General features: G+C 40.5%; 1 protein-coding gene across 6 annotated transcripts in view; it reads left to right on the top strand.

Moving 5' to 3' along the window:
- The window catches only part of INO80D (INO80 complex subunit D), a 92,306-nt gene that overhangs the window by 14,697 nt on the left and 56,868 nt on the right, over positions 1 to 20,741 (top strand). For 4 of the 6 annotated variants that reach the window (XM_034954924.3, XM_034954920.3, XM_034954923.3 and 1 more), the window contains exons 2-4: positions 8,090 to 8,183; positions 8,289 to 8,535; positions 14,375 to 15,120. In XM_034954924.3, the coding sequence (XP_034810815.2) occupies positions 8,318 to 8,535; positions 14,375 to 15,120 (964 nt within the window). In that variant the 5' untranslated portion in view covers positions 8,090 to 8,183; positions 8,289 to 8,317. Of the gene's footprint in view, positions 1 to 7,649; positions 7,766 to 8,089; positions 8,184 to 8,288; positions 8,536 to 14,374; positions 15,121 to 20,741 lie in introns of all 6 variants that reach the window. The other 2 variants (XM_063595243.1, XM_063595244.1) reach the window with 2 other exon arrangements.

Genomic DNA, 20,741 nt, shown 5'->3' with positions numbered 1-20,741 from the left:
AGCTATGGTGGAGGATCGCTTGAGCCCAGGAGTTCAATCCAGCTTGGGCATTATAGTGCAACCTCATCTCTTAAAAAAAAAGAAAAAAAAAAAAAAAAAGCCGGGCGTGGTGGCTCATGCCTGTAATCCCAGCACTTTGGGAGGCTGAGGCAGGCGGATCACCTGAGGTCACAAGTTCCAGACCAGCCTGGCCAATATGATGAAACCCCATCTCTACTAAAAATACTAAAATTACCTGAGCATGGTGGCATGCACCTGTAATCCCAGCTACTCAGGAGGCTGAGACAGGAGAATTCGCTTGAACCCAGGAGGTGGAGGTTGCAGTGAGCCGAGATCGTGCCATTGCACTCCAGCCTGGGCAACAAGAGTGAAAAAGAAAAGAAAAGGATTTAAAATTTTAGAACAGTTTCTAGTCTTTAAATAGACTTTTATCGTTAGGTCAACATGCAAAAAAAAAAAAAAAAAAATCAAGTCCCCTATAAAATCAAGAGACTGGCTTCAGGCTTTTTCAACATGAAACAATATATACAAAGTCAGTAGATAAAAAAAAGCACAACCCAAGAATTTTATGTCCAGACAAGCTGTTGTTTAAGTATAACACCAATTGACATGTTTTCTTTTCTTTCTTTTTTCTTTTTTTTTGAGACGGAGTCTTGCTCTGTTGCCTGGAGTGCAGTGGCGTGATCTTGCCTAACTGCAACCTCCGCCTCCCGGGTTCAAGCGATTCTCCTGCCTCAGCCTCCTGAGTAGCTGGGACTATAGGCACATGCCACCACGCCCGGCTAATTTTTTGTATTTTAAGTAGAGACAGGGTTTCACCGTGTTAGTCAGGATGGTCTCTATCTCCTGACCTCATGATCCGCCCACCTCGGCCTCCCAAAGTGCTGGGATTACAGGCATGAGCCACCGCGCCTGGCTCTTTTCTTTTTTTGAGACAGAGTCTCATTCTGTTGCCCAGGCTGGAGTGCGGTGTGGTGCAGTTTTGGCACACTGTAGCCTCGACCTCTCAGGCTCAAGCAATCCCTTCACCTCAGCCTCTCAAGTAACCAGGACTACAGGCACATGCCACCACACCCGGCTAATTTTTGTGTTGTTTTGTTTTTAGTAGAAATGGTGTTTCAACATGTTGGCCAGGCTGGTCTCGAACTCCTGACCTCAAGTGATCCGCCCACCTCACCTCGGCCTCCCAAAGTGCTGGGATTACAGGTGTGAGCCACTGCACCTGGCCTAATTTTTGTATTCTTTGTAGAGATAGGGTTTCGCTCTGTTGCCCAGGCTGGCTTTGAACTTCTGAGCTCAAAGCAGCCTACACGCCTCAGCCTCCCAAAGTGCTGGGATTACAGGCGTGCACCACCATACCTGGCCAACGTATGTTTTCAAATAGAAAAATCGTGGCTTATAGTTTCCACAAATCAGCTCTTTTGGGGGAAAGAAAGGAGAGGAAACTGTGTTGTAAACTATTGAATCAAGAAGTGAATGGAAGACTAAGTTAAAGCATCATTTTGCATTGAATAAATTTAAATGTAGAACTAAGAACAACAACAGGAAAAAGCCTTGAGAGTTAGGGATGGGTAGGTAGTTGCAAGTCTGGAAATTTTTCTCGTTTATAACATGGGATCAATTGCAATAATGCTGATAAGTATACTAATTTTCTTAGTGTGGAGTAAAGAAATGTTATCTAAAGGAGATAGACTACAGTTCTTCTAAGAAAACAGACTACAGTTGACCCTTGAACAACTTGAAAGTATAGGTACCAACCCCACATGTTGAGAATCTGCATTAGAACTTTTTTTTGAGAATCTGCATTAGAACTCCTGACCTCAGGTGATCCACTCGCCTTGGCCTCCCAGAGTGCTAGGATTACAGGCATGAGCCACCACACTTGGCCATATTAGAACTTTTGACTACCCAAGAAAGTTAACTAGCCTACTGTTAACTAGAAGCCTTGCTGAAAACGTAAACAGATTAACACATATTTTGTATATGTATTATATATTATATTTTTACAATACAGTAAGCTATAGAAAAGCAAATGTTATTAAGAAAACCATAAGGAAAATATATTTAATATTAAGTGGAAGCAGATCATCATAAAAGTCTTCACATTGAGTAGATGGAGGAAAAAGAGAAGGGTTTGGTCTTACTGTCAGGGTAGCAGAGGAGGAAAAAAAATCCATGTATAAGTAGAGCTACACAGTTCAAACCTTTGTACTGAATATAGTGAAATGTATAATGAAAAGATTAAATTAAAGGCTAAAGGCAATACAAAATATAATAGGATTAAGATGAAATATGTCATAAATACAAAATTATAAATTGGATAAACTCATTTATTAAAAGAAAATGACTTGGACCAGGCAGGGTGACTCAGGCCTGTAATCCCAGCACTTTGGGAGGCCCAGGCAGGGAGATCACTTGAGACCAGAAGTTCAAGACCAGCCTAGGCAACATGGTGAAACCTCGTCTCTACAAAAAATACAGAAAATTAGCCCTGTGTAGTGGTATGTGCCTTTAGTCGCAGCTACTCAGGAGACTGAGGTGGGAGGATTGCTTGAGCCCTGGAGGTTGAGGGTGCAGTGAGTGGTGATTGTGCCACTACACTCCAACCTAGGTGACAGAGTGAGACACTGTCTCAAAAAAAAGAAAAGAAAAATAAATTGCTCAAAAGTAAAATGATTCAGATTGGAGCAAAAAGTCAAACCCAACAAGAGTTGCATCTAAAAGGGATCAACAAATAACATGTTAGTAAATAGTTTTATTTTTGTGGCCATATAGTATCTGTTGCAGCTATTAAATTTTACCATTATAGCACAAAAGTAGGCATGGACAGTATGTAAATGAATGAGCATGGCTGTGTTCCAATAAAACTTGATTTACTAAAACAGACAGTGGGCCACATTTATCCTGTAAGAAATAGTTTAGTTTGCTGACCTGAGATCTAAAACATAGTGTGGCCAGGCACAGTGGCTCATGCCTGTAATCCCAGCACTTTGGAAGGCCAAAGCGGGAGGATCTCTTGAATGCAGGAGTTTGAGACCAGCCTGGGCAGCACAGCAAGACCCAGTCTCTACAAAAAATTTAAAAAATTAGCCAGATATGGTGGCACATACTTGTAGTCCTAGCTACTTGGGAGGCTGAGGCAGGAAGATCTCTTGAGCCCAGAAGTTTGAGGTTGCAGTGAGCTATGATCATGCCACTGCAATCCAGCCTGGCAACAAAGTGAGACCCTGTCCTCAAAATAAAAAATAAATAAAAATAAAACACAACACAGTGCCTCAAAAGTTGGGAACAGAAGTACGGGCAAAGACTCAGTTGATAAATTCAAACCAAAAAAGCAATAGTTCAAGTATTTGTGTAAGACAAGGTTGAATTCATCACAAAATGCTCAGTTGAGTTGCATTTTTTTTTTGAAACAGGGTTTCCCTCTGTTGCCCAGGCTGGAGTGCAGTGGCACGATCTCGGCACACTGCAACTTCACATCCTTCCATCCCTGCCCTCAGATTTCTTTCTATGATTTGTAAAATGCTCTCATACCTGCAGACATGTAGATTGCTCTTTTTTCTTGAAGTTCGTATAGGTTTCTTTGAACTAATTTGTGAAAGATACGTGTGTGTTTGGCTTGTGGGTGAGTAGAGCAAAGATGGTGAAAAATGAAAAATGGCATGGATTTGCTTTGAAATATTTCCTGTCCCAAACATCCAGGGCAGCTAAATTTAAATGTTTATGTTTTATAATTTTCAAATTAAAAAATTTTAATGGACACAAAATAATTGTACATATTTGTGGGTTATATAGTGATGTTTTGATTCATATAATGTATAGTAATCAGCAGGGTAATTAGAACATCCATCATCTCAAGCATCATTTTTTTGTGTATTGGAAACATTCAATATCCTCCTTCTAGCTTTTCAAAACTGTATAATAATTATTGTTAACTATAGCCATCCTACAGTGCTATAGAACACTAGGGCTTATTCCTCCCATCTTGCCATAATTTTGTATCCTTTAACAAATCTCTCCATATTCTCTTCTTTCCCCTACCTTTCCCAGTCTTTGTCTTGTAGCCTCTAGCCTCTGTTCTACTTTTTACTTCTTTTTTTTTTTTTTTTTTGGAGACGGTTGCACTCTGTTGCCCGGGCTGGAGTGCAGTGGTGCGATCTCGGCTCACTGCAACCTCCGCCTCCTGGGTTGAAGCGATTCTCCTGCCTTAGCCTCCCAAATAGCTGGGATTACAGGCCCCCACCACCATGCCCGGCTACTTTTTGTATTTTTAGTAGAGACAGGATTTCACCATGTTGGCCAGGCTGGTCTCGAATTCCTAAGCTCAAATGTTCTACCTGCCTTGGCCTCCCAAAGTGCTGGGATTATAGGCATGAACCACTGCGCCCAGCCTACTTTTAGCTTCTATGAGATCAACTTTTTTAAGTGACTACATGAGTGAAAACATGTGTGTTTAATTTTCCATACCTTATTTATTTCACTTAAGATAATGTCTTCTAGTTCTATCCATATTGCTGTGAATAAGAGAATTTCTTTTTTTTTTTTTTTTTTTTGTGATGGAGTCTTGCTCTGTCACCCAGGCTGGAGTGCAGTAGTGCGATCTCGGCTCACTGCAACCACTGCCTCCTGGCTTCAAGTGATTCTCCTGCCTCAGCCTCCCGAGTAGCTGGGATTACAGGTGTGTGCCACCACACTGAACTAATTTTTGTATTTTTTGTAGAGAAGGGTTTTGCCATGTTGGCCGTGTTGGTCTTGAACTCCTGACCTCAGGTAATCTGCCCACCTTGGCCTCCCAAAGTGCTAGGATTACAGGTGTGAGCCACTGCGCCTGGTGCCCAAGAATTTCATTCTTTTTAATGGCTGAATAGTATTCCATTGTGTATATATACCACATTTTCTTTATCCATTCATCTGTTGTGGGACACCTAGTTTGATTCCATATCTTGGGTATCATCAATAGTGCTTTGATAAACATGGGAGTGCAGACATCTCTTTGATGTATTATTTCCTTTTCTTTGGAAAAATGCCTAGTAGTGGGTAGTTCTATTTGTAGCTCTTTGAGGAACCTTCATACTGTTATTTTATTTATTTTATTTTTTTTTGAGACATCGTCTCGCTCCATCACAGGCTGGAGTGCAGTGGTGTGATCTCAGCTCACTGCAGCCTTGACCTCCTGGGTTCAGGCGATCCTCCTGCCTCAGCCCTGAGTAGCTGAGACTACAGGTGCATGCCAACAAGCCCAGCTAATTTTTGTATTTTTAGGAGAAACAGGATTTTGCCATGTTGACCAGGCTGGTCCTGAACTCCTGACCTCAAGTGATCCACCTGCCCTGGCCTCCCAAAGTGCTGGGATTACAGGCGTGAGCCACTGCGCCCGGCCCATACTGTTCTTTATAGTGGCTATACTGGTTCACATTCCCAAACAGCGTACAAGAGTTCCCTTTTTGCTGCTTCCTCACCAGCATTTGTTATTTTTTGTCTGTTTGATAATAGCCATCCTAAGTGGGGTAAGAGGATACCTTACCCCAATTTTGATTTGTATTTCCCTGATGATTAGTGATGTTCAGCATTTTTTCCAAATATTTGTTAGCCATTTGTATGCCTTCTTTTGAGAAATGTCTGTTCAAATCATTTGCCCATTTAAAAATTGAATTGTTTGTATTTTTTTCTTTTGAGATGTTTGTTTCCTATATATATACTGGATGTTAATCCCTTGTTGGTTCAATAGTTTGCAAATATTTTCTCCCATTCCGTAGGTTGTCTTTTTGTGCTGTTGGTTGTTCCTTTGCTGTGCAGAAGCTTTTTAGTTTAATATAATCCCATTTGTTTATTTTTACCTTATTGTCTGTACTTTTCAGATCTTTTTTTCTTTCTTTCTTTTCTTTTTTTGAGACAGAGTCTCACTCTGTTGCTCAGACTGGAGTGCAGTGGTGTGATCTCGGCTCACTGCAACCTCTGCTCCCAGGTTCAAGTGATTCTCCTGCCTCAGCCTCCCCAGTAGCTGGGATTACAGGCATGCATGACCATGCCTAGCTGATTTTTGTATTTTTTAGTAGAGACAGGGTTTCACCTTGTTAGTCAGGCTGGTCTCGAGCTCCTGACCTCATGATCCGCCCGCCTCGGCCTCCCAAAGTGCTGGGATTACAGGCATGAGCCACCGTGCCCACCCTGTACTTTTCAGATCTTAACTGATAAACCCTTTCCCCACATCAGTGTCCCCTGTGTTTTCTTCTAATAGTTTTATAGTTTCAAGTCTTACAATTAGGTCTTTGATCCATTTTAAGTTGATTTTCGTATGGGGTGAAAGGTGGGGGTCTAGTTTCATTCTTCTGCATGTGGATATCCAGTTTCTTAGCACCTAAATTTAAATTTCTAGTCCAACTTTTTTTTCTTACATTCTCATAAGGTGAAAAGAGAAAGCTCTTATTTTTTACATTAATGTGTGATTAATTTACTTAGTAATGAATGTGATTTTTTTCCCTCCAGAAGAGAAAATATGATTTTTATTAACTAAGTTAATATTTTGAGTTTTTTTTTTTCCTACTACAGTAAGTGAAGTATATCTTGAGAAGACTACAGATTCTCTACTTTCATTACTGGCAGGTGGAATGTAGTCTTGTATTATAAGAATGAACACTTGTGAATAGTAATTTGTTTCTCTAGTGTTTACCATATACTAGGGATGATACTTAGTATGTTGGATGCTTTGTATCATTTGATCCTTCCAGTATCCTGATAACATAGCTACTATTATTATCCCTGTTTTACAGATGAGAAAACTGACATTCAAATAGGTTAAATGATTTGTTCAAGGTAACACAGCAAGTGGCAGATTTTGGACTTGAACAACCGTGTCTTCTGACATCTCCAGCATTTATGTATCTTGTCATTTACTGGTAAAACAGAGAGTATTTCTGGACTTTTTCAGTAGCTGATATCTGAGCTGTTCCATCAGCCATCTTGATGGCTGGAAGTGTGGAAGAGGATGGGTGAGACTCCATCAGCTCACTAAGATCCTGACTTGGCAAAATAGATTCAGTTTCATGATGGACTAGATGGTGTTGTAATATATAAATCCTACCACTGGGCCTTTTGCGTGTAGATTGGTAGTGAGTATTGTGTAATTCCCTCCTTCCATTTTCTCACTGACTCTGAAAAGACTCATAAGCCACGATTATTTTACTATTTAGTGTGACTGGAAGCACCATGTGGTGCAGAACTTTGAAATGAATGATGTAAGTGTGGTCAGGTGACTAGTCTTTGGGCCTGAGAAGTTTATTGTGATTGGATGGGATAGGTGTGGGGAAATATTATAAGGGAAAGAACACTTTTTAATGGCAGAAATTTAAATACAAAATTTATAAATTGCCAAATATTTTACCATCATATCAAAAAAAGTAGAATTTCTGAGAGAAGTTTTAGGTCTACCATTTATTCTGCTGGCATTGTAAAGGGATGTGGGTTCTGAAAATGAGTATAGCATGCAAACATCAGTAATGAAAAAGAGACCTGCTACCTGTGACATTCATTTGGTGGAAGAGTTTTGCTGCTTTGAGGTATTTATAGAACTTAACCAGAGCAAATGTTATTTAGTTCAATTTGGGGGGATAAGGTAACTTACTTTTTTTTTTGTTTTGTTTTTGAGACAGATCCTCACTCTCACCCAGGCTGGAGTCCAGGGGTGTGATCTCGGCTCACTGCAACCTCTGTCTTCCGGGTTCAAGTGATTCTCCTGCCTCAGCCTCCCAAGTGGCTGGGATTACAGGTGCCTGCCACCATGCCTGGCTCATTTTTGTATTTTTAATAGAGACGGGGTTTCGCCATTTTGGCCAGGCTGGTCTCAAACTCCTGACCTCAGGTAATCCACCCGCCTCCAAGGTGCTGGGATTACAGGCGTGAGCCACGGCACCCGGCCAACTTAATGTTTTATAATGTCTCTTATTTTCTTATTTAACCTCGTTATTGGGATGTTGATTTACAGTGAAGAATCCATTGCATTAGTAAGGGTGATATCATGGTATTTTGCTTCCTGGGTGAGCTAGCTTTGCTTATTTCTGTTTGTTAACTAGGCCTTTTGATATTTTTATAGACAATCTGCTTCATCTTGATTCTGCGGCATTCCAAACTGTGGTATCCTTGGGGGTTCTCTTAACATTGCTATGGTGCAGAAGATTTAAAATCAGGTATGGCTGTGGGGCCAGAAGTCCCTCAGTGAAATTCTCAACTTAAATCTGCCTTATACTCTCTGATTTATCATTTGGGTTTCTTTTTTTGTGGTGGCCTTTTAGCTGATGTTCACAAGGAATAGAGTCACGTGATGTATGAAGGGAAACATATACACTTCTCTGAGGTTGACAATAAGCCCTTGTGCTCATATAGCCCCAAACTGTGCAAGCAGAGGCGACTCAACGGCTACGCCTTCTGTATCAGACACGTTCTGGAGGACAAGACTGCCCCCTTCAAGCAATGTGAATATGTGGCCAAGTATAACAGCCAACGCTGCACCAACCCCATCCCCAAATCAGAGGATCGTAGGTAAGGGCTAATCATGAGAATCATACCTTGATTTCATTAACAGCCTTGGAATTTTTTCTTTTCTTGTTTTTTCTTCTCTTTTCTTCTGTCCTTCATTTCTCCCTCCCTCCCTTCCTCCACCTATATAAATGTTGAATTCTGGGGGTAATCTATGGATTACTTTTAAAGATGAAATACGGCAATTTTTTAAAATAGAGTAATAAATTTGGGGAATTACTTAAAGTATGTTTGAGTGTCTTCTATTTAATTGATTTCATGGACTTCTAGAATTTTTAAAAGATTTTTTTTCCCTCAAAGTTGCTGCTTGAAGTCTTGAAACGGATTTGTTTGGTTTATGGCCTTATAAAGTAATTCCTGACTTCTCTACCTAGTTTTCTCATTTGCCTAAATGAGAGAAATTTAAATAACTAATTAGGTGTTATAATTAATGATAGCAATTTTGGAGTTTAAAATCTATGCCTAGAAGTTAGTAAAGGATATATACTTACTAAAGAAAATTTTAAAAAACTACTTGAATCAGTTAGATTTATTTCCTATCAGACTTCTCACCAGTGTTTGGCGTGTTTTATAACCTTACCTTTTTTGGTTAAAAAGTGTTCCAAATAGAGTATGTTTGCCATAATTTGGAAACACTATTTTCACATTAAGGGTCGGTTTTGCCACTAGAATGATGAGTTTATGCTTCGCTAAATTTAGAAAAGAGTGGAATTGTTTTTAAAGGAGTCTTATACTGGTTATTCATCTATCATATTGTTAGGAAAATTCACACTATCTTTCATATATAATCTCTTCTCTGTGCTTCTTTTTCTTCAATTCTCCAGAAACTATATAGATCACTGTGGGGCTTCATGGAGAGATACATGCTTGTTTTCCAAAAGTTTCAAGATACTTGTTATCTCTAGGTAGAAAATTTGAACCTTTCACTTCTATCTTAAAACACACAACCTTCATCCATGTTTCTATACATTAGCAAATGTCACTTGCATAAATTGGTTGGAAAGGAATCAGATATTTTATGTCATGAATACTTTTTACACTTGCAGTATGAAATAAATAATTTGTGTTGGTGCAGATCTCACCAAAATGAGTACAAATAGTTTAATGGGGATTTAGGAATACTCTCTTAGAATTTCTAATGAGCATTGAGGCTTCAAATTACAATACCTGAAAGTTAGAAACAGCTGCTTAGTGAGGCAAGGAATAAAATTTTAATCTCAGGTGAGAAAGGGATGTATGTATTAGGCTAAATATATCTGTCTAGTTAGTTTTTAGCAGACTGAAAATGATAATTTCTTACCCCTGCCTTTTTTTAACTTGAAGAATGGATGAGCTTGGATTAATTTTTTTTTACATCAAGCCCCATCGTAAACACATTTCTAAAATTTTGTCTTAAAATTAGCTTATCATGGTTACAGTTGTCAGTGTTGGATTTTTTTTCAGTTGAGCCAAAGCAAGAATTATCTTAATAGCAGCAAGTACTGGGTGTGATGGCTCACGCCTGTAATCCCAGCACTTTTGGAGGCTAAGGCGGTGGATCGCTTGAGCCTAGGAGTTCAAGACCAGCCTGAGCAACATGACAAAACCCCATCTCTACAAAAAATACAAAAATTAGCCAGGTGTAGTGGTACACGCCTAGAGTCCCAGCTACTTGGGACTGAGGTGGGAGGATTGATTTAGCCCAGGAGGCCGAGGCTGCAGTGAACAGTAATTGTGCCACTATACTCCAGCTTGGGCAACTGAACAAGACCCCATATCTAAAAAAAAAGGCAAGAATTCAAGTGAGAGTCCTTATGAATCTCTTCAAAATATTCTCTGAAGCATCTGTATACACCTTTGTCTTTGAAATAGTTTGCTCTTTTGAGAACAAGATAAGGGAAAGGACTTTCATGTTTCTATCTCGAGAAGCTGTGCTTAATAAGTACTAAGTTGCCGGGCACGGTGGCTCACGCCTGTAATCCCAGCACTTTGGGAGGCCGAGGTGGGTGGATCACCTGAGGTTGGGAGTTTGAGACCACCCTGACCAACATGGAGAAACCCCGTCTCTACTAAAAATACAAAATTAGCCGGGTGTGGTGGCACATGCCTGTAATCCCAGCTGCTCGGGAGACTGAGGCAGGAGAATTGCTTGAACCCAGGAGGCGGAGGTTGCAGTGAGCGGAGATCGCGCCATTGCACTCCAGCCTGGGCAACAAGAGCGAAACTCCGTCTCAAAAAAAAAAAAAAAGTACTAAGTTGTTTTTTGTTTTTTTTTTTTGACGGAGTCTCACTCAACTGTTGCCTAGGCTGAAGTACAGTGGCATGATCTTGGCTCACTGCAACCTCTGCCTCCTGATTCAAGCAATTCTCCTGCACCAGCCTCCCCAGTAGCTGGGATTACAGGTGCACACTACCACGCTCAGCTAATTTTTGTATTTTTAGTAGAGATGGGGTTTCACCATGTTGGCCAGGCTGGTCTCGAACTCCTGACCTGAAGTGATCCTCCTACCTCTGCCTCCCAAAGTGCTGGGATTACAGGCATGCTCCACTGTGCCCGGCCATAAGTACTAAGTTATAAATTTGTCTTTCTTTTCTTTGAGATGGGGTCTCATTCTGCTGCCCAGGCTGGAGTGCAGTGGCATGATCGTAGCTCACTACAGCCTCGAACTTTGGGCTTCAAATGATCCTCTTGCCTCAGTCTCCCGAGTAACTAGGACTACAGGCACAAGCCACATGGCCGGCCGAGTTTTGAAAACTTTTTGTGGAGATGGATCCTTACTAGGTTGCCCAGGCTTGTTTCGAACTCCAGGCTTCAAGCAATCCCCCTGCCTTGGGCTCCCAAAGTGTTGGGATTATAGACATGAGCCACCACACCAGGCCAAATTTATTCTTTATTAAAATTTTTTCTTGTTCTTGGGAAACTTTTTGGTTAGTGCAGTTATCCCAGACGCCTCTTTCTTTGCTGGCCATTGCTTTGTGAATCTGTTCTGTTTAAGATATATATGGGACCTAGCTCAAACCTGCTAGGGAAGCACACAGACACACAGACACACACACACAGTGTAGATTCTCTTTGCTGGCTAGAAACCTTTTCCGCTTTTTCAGTGACTGCACATGACAAAGAAAGCTTTTTCTTAAGAGGCCTACGTTAAAGAGTGCCTCTGATAGATTTATTTCTAAGACGAAGCAACAAAACACACCCACACATATTCTGTGTGTGCTTGAGATTTTCTGATTATTTGGTGAATCTGTATTTTTAGCAATTACTAGAAAAACATTTATATGATGAAGCCCAGTGAATTTGAGGATTGACATTTTTTACCTCAGTGGTCTTTTCCCAAACTATGTTTTTTGGAGCTATCACCTATATGCTACAGTAAAAATAGGTTCTCTGTTCTTTTTTGTTTTTTTTGTTTTTTGAGGCTGAGTCTCACTCTGTTGCCCAGGCTGGAGTGCGGTGGCACAGTCTCGGCTCACTGCAGCCTCTACCTCATGGGTTCAAGGGATTTTGCTGCCTCAGCTTCCCAAGTAGCTGGAATTCCAGGCGCACACCACCACACCCGGCTAATTTTTGTATTTTTAGTAGAGACAGGGTTTCACCACGTTGGCCAGGCTGGTCTCAAACTACTGACCTCAGGTGATCCACCCACCTTGGCCTCCCAAAGTGCTGGGATTACAAGCATGAGCCACTTTGCCTGGCTGGTTCTGTTTTCTTTGATTTTTTTTTTTTTTTTTTTTTTTTTAACTGAGACAGGGTCTTGCTATGTTGCTCAGGCCGATGTTGAACTCCTGGCCTCAAGGGATCCTCCTGCCTCAGCCTCCCAAAGTGCTGGGATTACAGACATGAGCCACCACATTTGGCCCTGGGTTTCATTTTCAAATAACTTTGGGAAACACTGCCAGATGGGTACAGTTTCCTTTTGGAACTTCATAATGCATGTTACACAAAGTGCTTTGAGTAGTTGCACATCAGTAACAAAAAACAACAAAATCATTCTTTAATTTTGTTTAAGCCAGCATTTTCCAAATTTATTTAAGCATGGAGTACTGTTTTTTTTTGTTGTTTGTTTTTTGAGACGAGTCTTGCTCTGTCTCTCAGGCTGGAATGCAGTGGTGCAGTCTCAGCTCACTGCAACCTCTGCCCCTGGGTTCAAGCGATTCTTGTACCTCAGCCTCCTGAGTAGCTGGGATTACGGGCATCTACCATCATATCTGGCTGATTTTTGTATTTTTAGTAGAGATGGAGTTTCACCATGTTGGCCAAGCTGGTCTCGAACTCCTGGCCTCAGGTGATCCACCTGTCTTGGCCTCCCAAAGTGCTGGGATTACAGGCGTGAGCCACTGCGCCTGGCCCTTTTATAGGTTTTTTTTTTTTTTTTTTTTTTTTTTGAGACAGTCTGGCACTCTCACCTGGGCTGGAGTGCAGTGGCACCATCTCGGCTCACTGCAAGCTCTGCCTCCTGGGTTCACGCCATTCTCCTGCCTCAGCCTCCCGAGTAGCTGGGACTACAGGCCCCTGCCACCACGCCCGGCTAATTTTTTGTATTTTTAATAGAGACGGGGTTTCACCGGATTAGCCAGGATAGTCTCGATCTCCTGACCTTGTGGTCCGCCGCCTTAGCCTCCCAAAGTGCTGGGATTACAGGCGTGAGCCACCGTGCCCGGCCTTTATAGGTTTTTAAAATAGCATGAAGAGTGTGAAGACAACAATAAATACCTAACTTTTCAATGCCCACACAGACGAAAATTCACAAGCTTCAAGACCATCCAGGAAAACATGACATCAACAAATGAAATACATAAGGCACCAAGGACCAGTTCTGGAAAAACAGAGATATGTGATCTTTCAGACAGAGAATTCAAATTAGCAGTTTTGAATTTAATTTTGCTCTTTTTTTTTTTTTTTTTAAACTTTCCACAGGAAAAGTCCATGTCAGATGGCATCACTGGTGAATTCTATAAAGCATTTTTAAAATTATTAGTTTTTATTATTTTATTTTAAAGTTATTGAGGTACAGGTGGTATTTGGTTACATGAGCAAGTTCTTTAGTGGTGATTTGTGAGATCCTGGTGCAACCATCACCCAAGCAGTATACTTGCTTATTGTTGAAGACTAATGAGAGTCTTCATGAGCTTTGATTTTAGTTGGTCTTAGCTCTGACTCTTTCCAGCTGGAAAGAGTCTCAGGCAAGTTCATCAATTTCTGTAAAGCTTAGTTTCCTCATCTGCATTAAGGGAATTATTTTAGCGCCTACTGCAGGTAGGTACTACAGGAGATAATTCATGTACTTACATCTGGCTATTGAAAAAGGCATTTCACCTATAACCCCACGAACCATCTTTTACTTTCTTATTTCATTCTCTCTCTCTTTCTCTGTCTCTCTCTGTATATGTGTCTAAAGCACAGTAGACACTTGACATTCTTGAGGGTTTTATGTCATAAGAGCTTTGTGAATCTCCGAATACTTTAATGGCATTAGAAAATATATATATTTTTCTCATAAGAGAATTTTAAGTGATCTTTTAGACTCTTGATGAGTTACTTTGTATGCTATGAATAGAGAATAACAAAGCCATGTGAGAAGCAGTAGCTGAGCAGTTATCCAGGGCCACTCAGTAACTGAATGACTTGCTTCTGTCTGGCCACCCCTGTGCATGTACAGTTCACATATTTACCTCATCAAAATTACACTGACTTTGAGGACTGCTTGAAAGTAGTAGAGGTTTGCATGTTAAGTTGCTGGCTGCCAAGAGTCACTATAGTGACGCAATTTTTAACATTAGGATTCTCATGTAGTTTTATGTTCTACTTTTAAAAAATATGTATCATGACTGTTTTCCCATGTATGTGTGTATTTTAAAGGTACTGCAACAGCCACTTGCAGGTACTTGGCTTTATCCCGAAAAAAGAGAGGAAGAAAAAGAATGATCCTATAGATGAGGTGAAGGTCAGGCACCAGATGGATACCGTGGCCTTTAGCCTGACAGTGCCCACGTTGGCCTTGAAGATGCCCAACGGACTGGATGGAATGTCCCTCTCTCCACCTGGGGCAAGGGTCCCTGTCCACTACCTGGAAACTGAATTGGAAGACCCATTTGCTTTCAATGAGGAAGATGATGACCTAAAGAAAGGGGCAACTGTGAGAAAGAAGTTGCAGAGCAAGTTGGCCCAGAATCGGCAGCGCCAGAGAGAGACAGAGATTTTAAAAGTTCGACAAGAGCACTTTAGTCCCCCTCCTGCACCTTCACAGCAGCAGCCTCCGCAGCAGCACTCCCACCTGTCACCTTTATCCACTTCTTTAAAACCTCCAGCGCCACCGCAGGGTTCAGTCTGCAAGTCACCTCAACCTCAGAACACCAGCCTACCAATGCAGGGAGTGGCACCCACCACACACACTATAGCACAAGCACGGCAGTTGTCTCACAAGAGGCCTCTGCCCCTCCTGCCATCCAGTAGGGCTCCCACTGTGGACCCACCCAGGACTGACCGGATCCTCATGAAAGCCACAGCCTTCTCTCCACACTTCTCGTGTATAAGCCGACTGCAGAGACTGGTGAAACTGTGCACCCAGAAACATCAGTTGGACACTGATCTGTTTCCCCATTTAGGTGAGTTATCTATTTTATCATATCATAGACACATAATATGACAAAATGTGTTCGGTTGTGTGGAGCTTCCCTTTCATAATTACCCCATATGTGATGGGGGTGGAATCACAATGAGGCAGAGTGGTGCAGTGAAAGATTCTGTATTTAGGTAGACCACCTTAAAATAGACACAGTCGTCCCTCTACATGTGTGGTGGATTGGTTCCAGGTCTTCCCCTCAGGCACTAAAATTTGAGGATACTCAAGATCCTGATATAAAACAGCATAGTATTTGCACATAACCTATGTACATTCTCCCATATTCTTTAAATCATCTCTAGATTACGTATAATACCTGATATAATGTAAATGCTATGAAAACAGTTGTTACACTGTATTGTTTAGGGAATAATGACAAGAAAAAAAGTCTGTATATGTTCAGTACAAATGGAATCTTTTTTCTCAAATATTTCTGATCAGCGATTGGCTGAATCCACAGATGTGGATCCCATGGATAGAGAGGGCCAACACTGGAGGGTGTAACACTTGCTGAATAGGATACAGAAATAGGAGTTGGGAATTTAGAATTCCGCACACAGCTTTTATTTGTAGTGATAGCAGCATTAAAAGGCAGTTGTGTTTGGTTGTATGCTTTTATGAGTTTAACACCTGTGCATCTAGTGAAGTTCTTGGCGTGTCTTATTCTAGGAATGATCATAGCATTGTTGATATCTGCTGACAGTTTTAAAACATTTTTTCCTGTTTAAAAAATTCTCAAGGCAATACCTGTTAATGATTTAAGAGTGAGAAAATACAGGGAAAACTTGTAATTTAATGTAGTCACATGTCTATTTTTCTTTTGTTGCTTCTGAATTTCCTGTTTTGCTTAAGAAAACTTCCTCGATTCCAAGTTTATACAGATATTCTATGTTTTCTATTAATAGTTTGATTGGTTTTGATCATTTAAACCTTTAATTCAGTTGAAATTTATTCTCGAATGCAATATGAGCTATGATTTTCACTTCAGGAAAAATTATTTGCATAATATGACAGCAATAGAAATATGAGCAAAGATAGAATGTGAAGAGATATGAATAGTCAATAAACAAATGAATACCTCAATCCTCTCAGCAGGTAGGAAATACAAATTAAAGCAACAATGAATTACCAGATTGTCAAAAATGATATCCATTGTTGGTCAGGGTCAGGATATGGTATCTCATACATTGCTGGTGAGTAATTTAGCAATATCTACTAATTTAAAATATATGTATAGGCTGGGCTTAGTGGCTTATGCCTGTAATCTCAGTACTTTGAGAGGCTGATGCAGAAGGATCACTTGAAGCCAGAGGTTTGAGACCAGCTTAGGCAACATAGTGAGATCCTGTCTCTAAAAAAACAAAAATAGGCCGGGTGTGGTAGCTCACGCCTGTAATCCCAGCACTTTGGGAGGCTGAGGTGGGCAGATCACCTGAAGTCAGGAATTGGAGACTAGCCTGGCCAACATGGTGAAACCCTGTCCCTACTAAAAATGCAAAAAATAGCCGGGTGTGGTGGTGCATACCTGAAGTCCCAGCTATTTGAGAGGCTGAGGTGGGAGAATTGCGTGAACCTGGGAGGTGGAGGCTGCAGTGAGCCGAGATTGTGCCACTGCACTCCAGCCTGGGTGACAGAGCGAGACCCTGTCTCAAACAAACAAACAAAATATATTTGTAGCCAGCAGACTCACTTTTGGGACACTATCCTGTGGATTAAAAAAATCAAAATGTAAGGATGTATGTGCAAGGATGTTCACTGAAACATTGTTTGCAGCATTAAAAACCTGCAAAGAAACAATTACTGATAGGAAACCTTGACTAAATTATTGTTCATATAAGTTTTATGAAATATTATGTAGCAGGCTGGGTGCAGTGGCTCATACCTGTAATCCTAGCACTTTGGGAGGCCGAGGTGGGAGGATCACTTGAGCTCAGGAGTTCAAGACCAATCTGGGCGACACAGTAAGACCTTGTCTCTATTGTATAAAAAAAAAGAAAAGAAAAGAAAAGAAATATTATATAGCTATTAAAAAGAATGAATGAGGCCAGGTGTGGTGGCTCATGCCTGTAATCCCAGCACTTTGAGAGGCTGAGGCCGGTGAATCACCTGAGGTCAGGAGTTCGAGACCAGCCTGGCCAATATGGCAAAACCCTGTCTCTACTAAAAATACAAAAATTAGCTAGGCATGGTGGTGTGCGCCTGTAATCCCAGCTACTTGGGAGGCTGAGGCAGGAGAATTGCTTGAACCCAGGAGGCGGAGGTTGCAGTGAGCGGAGATTGTGCCATTGTACTCCAGCTTGGGCAACAAGAGCGAAACTCCATCTCAAAAAAAAAAAAAAAAATTCTGTATCTTTTGACCGGGATGTGTCCATGGTATATTAAAAAGTGGAAAAAAAAAATCAAGAGGTAATTATTATCCCATTTTGGTAAAAATAAAAAAAGTAAAAAAACAGGGGATATCAGTATATTTATTGATTAAGTATATGGCTATTGGCCTGATTGATGTGAGCAAAGGTAAAAGTATAAAAGGATATATACTTCCAGACTGTTAACATCAGCTACCCTAGGGAGGATGGAATTGGACAGGGTATATTTTATAGGAGTTGGGAGTGGTGGCTTTTCTTATAGCTTTTTATTGTTTCACCTGTTGTTAAACCATCTGTGACTTTTTGTGATTAAAATACAAAAGTTAAAAAATTTATAAACAAAAATAATAAATTAAAACACTCCAAGCCATATTAATACCCATTTGTTAATACCTTGATATATTCTTTCTAATATATAAAATTGGGCTCTTACTATACATGCTGTTTTGTAACCTGGTTTAAAATTTTTCATACTAATGTATTTTCAAGTTGGTAATTTGTCATGGCTGAATTCTGTCTTCCATTTAAGTTGTATCCAGCTTATGTCCTTATAAACTGTCGTAGATGTATATAGCCTTGCAGTAAAACAATTATTGCCACATCTTTTTTTCTTCAAATAGATTGTTAATTCAGACTAAAAGTGGAATTGCTGATTCCAAGCTTTAGCTTTTAAAAAAAAAAAAAGTTTTGATATATGTTGCCAAATTTTTCTTCAGAATTATTTTGTCAGCTTATCTTCTTTAAGCAGTGTGTGAAAATAACAGTTTCTCTAAATCTTTATCAGCCCTGGGTAGTATTATTATTGTTATTATTGCCTTTGCAAATTAGATAGAAAATCTGCTTAAATTTACATATCTTAGATTAGTGTTTCTCAAATATTTGGTTTTAGGATTCTTTACACTTAAAAATTAATAAGGAAACCATAAAGCTCTTGTGTATGGGTTGTATCTATTTATACAATATTAGAAGCTAAAACTGATAAATTTAAAATATAATTTTTTTTTTTTTTGAGACAGGTTCTTGCTCTGTTGCCCAGGCTAGAGTGCAGTGGCATGATCATGGCTCACTGCTGCCTTGACCTGCTGGGCTCAAGTGATCCTCCCACCTCAGCTTCCCAAGTCACTGGGACCATAGGCACACACTACCACAACTGGCTAATTTTTTTTTCAGATTTTTTGATAGAGATGGGGTCTCACTATGTTGCCCAGGCTGATCCTCCTGTCTTGGCCTCCCAAAGTGCTGAGATTACAGGCACAAGTCACCGTGCCTGGCCTGTCAGATTCTCTTTCAAATAAAAATGATGATGAAGGCTGGGTGTGGTGGCTGACACCTGTAATCCCAACACTTTGGGAGGCCGAGGCGGGTGGATCACGAGATCAGGAGTTCAAGTCCAGCTTGGCCAACATGGTGAAACCCCGTCTCTACTAAAAATAAAAAAACTTAGCTGGGCGTGGTGGAGCGTGCCTGTAATCCCAGCAACTTGGGAGGCTGAGGCAGGAGAATTGCTTGAACTGGGACCCGGGAAGGGAGGTTGCAGTGAGCCGAGATTGCACCACTGGACTCCAGCCTGGGCTACAGAGTGAGACTCCATCTCAAAAACAAAAAAAATGATGATGAATGAGAAAAAGCAGTTTGGTCAGGTTGCAATAAAAACAGTTGTGTAAGTCCTCTTCCTCAGGACGGCTGTCATACTTTCTTCCTTTGCAGCAGATTCACATTTACTCACACAGAATAGTATAAAGACATGTGCTCAGGGATCGATTTAATAAAAATAAATAATCTTTAACAAACAAGAATATTCTCAAATAAAACTCCTTTACAACTGCGAGGCATGGCATGAGGAATACAATGACTCCTAGTAAGTCTGATGCCACTGCCTTGATTCATGGTAATTAAGGAGCCTGTAGTTTTACCCGTCATTGCTTTTATACCATCAGTGTGTCAACACAGTTAAAAAGGCACATAATGTTTTAATATTATTTTGTTGAAAATAGTTTTGAGGCCAGGCGAGGTGGCCAGTAATCTTAGCACTTTGGGAGGCCAAGACAGGAGGATCACGTGAGCCCAGGAGTTCGGGACCAGCCTGGGAAACATAGTGAGATTCTCTCTTTTAAAATTTAAATTAAAAAAAAAAACTTCTTAGAAAGAATATAGTGTTGACCTATATACTCCAAGAATATTTCAAGGACTTCTGGGTATCTGTGGACCATACTTTCAGAACTGCTATTTTGGATTAATAATATAGTTGAGTATTTGTTCATATGATTTTTGGACATTTTGTTTATTTTGCCTTTCACTTCTTCCATCCATATATTTATTTTCTATTGATTGGTAAGAGCTTTTTATATGTATATTATATTTGTTGGAAAGTCTCTCCCTCCTCTCCTTTGTTTTTTGCTTCCGTGTATCTGTTATAGCCAGGCACAGTTGCAAACTTGTAATCTCTGCTACTTGGGAGGCTGAGGCGGAAGGATCCCTTAAGTCCAAGAGCTTATGACTGGCAGTGAGCTATAATCATGCCACAGCGACAGAGCTGAGACCCCGTCTCTGAAAAAGAAAAGAAAAGAAAAGAAAAGAAATATCCATTGTAGGAATTTAAAAGTTAAAATTTTTATGTATTCTCTTCTTTAAGATTTCTTTCTTTTGAGTCTGGGTTTTGGTTTGCTTGCTTCCTTATTTGGATTCTCTTCATCCCAAGAATATATGAACATATTCACCCATATTTTCTTTTAGTCCTTTTATCATTTCATTATTGACATTTTATCTAGCTGGAACTCATTTAGACATTAGTTTTGAGGCAGAGATCTAAGAAATTTTTTTTGTTGTTGTTGAGACGGAGTTTCGCTCTGTCACCCGGGCTGTAGTGCAGTGGCGCGATCTCGGCTCACTGCAAGCTCCGCCTCCCAGGTTCACGCCATTCTCCTGCTTCAGCCTCCCGAGTAGTTGGGACTACAGGCGCCCGCGACCACGCCCAGCTAATTTTTTGTGTTTTTAGTAGAGACGGGGGTTTCACCGTGTTAGCCAAGATGGTCTCAATCTCCTGACCTCGTGATCCGCCCGCCTCAGCCTCCCAAAGTGCTGGGATTACAGGCGTGAGCCACCGTGCCCGGCGAAATATAACAATTTTAAAAAAATGTTTGCCTCTAATTCCAACACTTACCGGCATCATCTACTAAATTTTTATTTATAATTTCATTTATTTCTGGATGCTGATAATTTTTTAGCTTTTGAAATGATG

This window comes from Pan paniscus, chromosome 13 (assembly GCF_029289425.2).
Source record: "Pan paniscus chromosome 13, NHGRI_mPanPan1-v2.0_pri, whole genome shotgun sequence".
Lineage (NCBI taxonomy): Eukaryota > Metazoa > Chordata > Mammalia > Primates > Hominidae > Pan > Pan paniscus.
The sequence above is the reverse complement of the archived record's forward strand: the minus strand, read 5'-3'. Positions and strand labels throughout refer to the sequence as shown.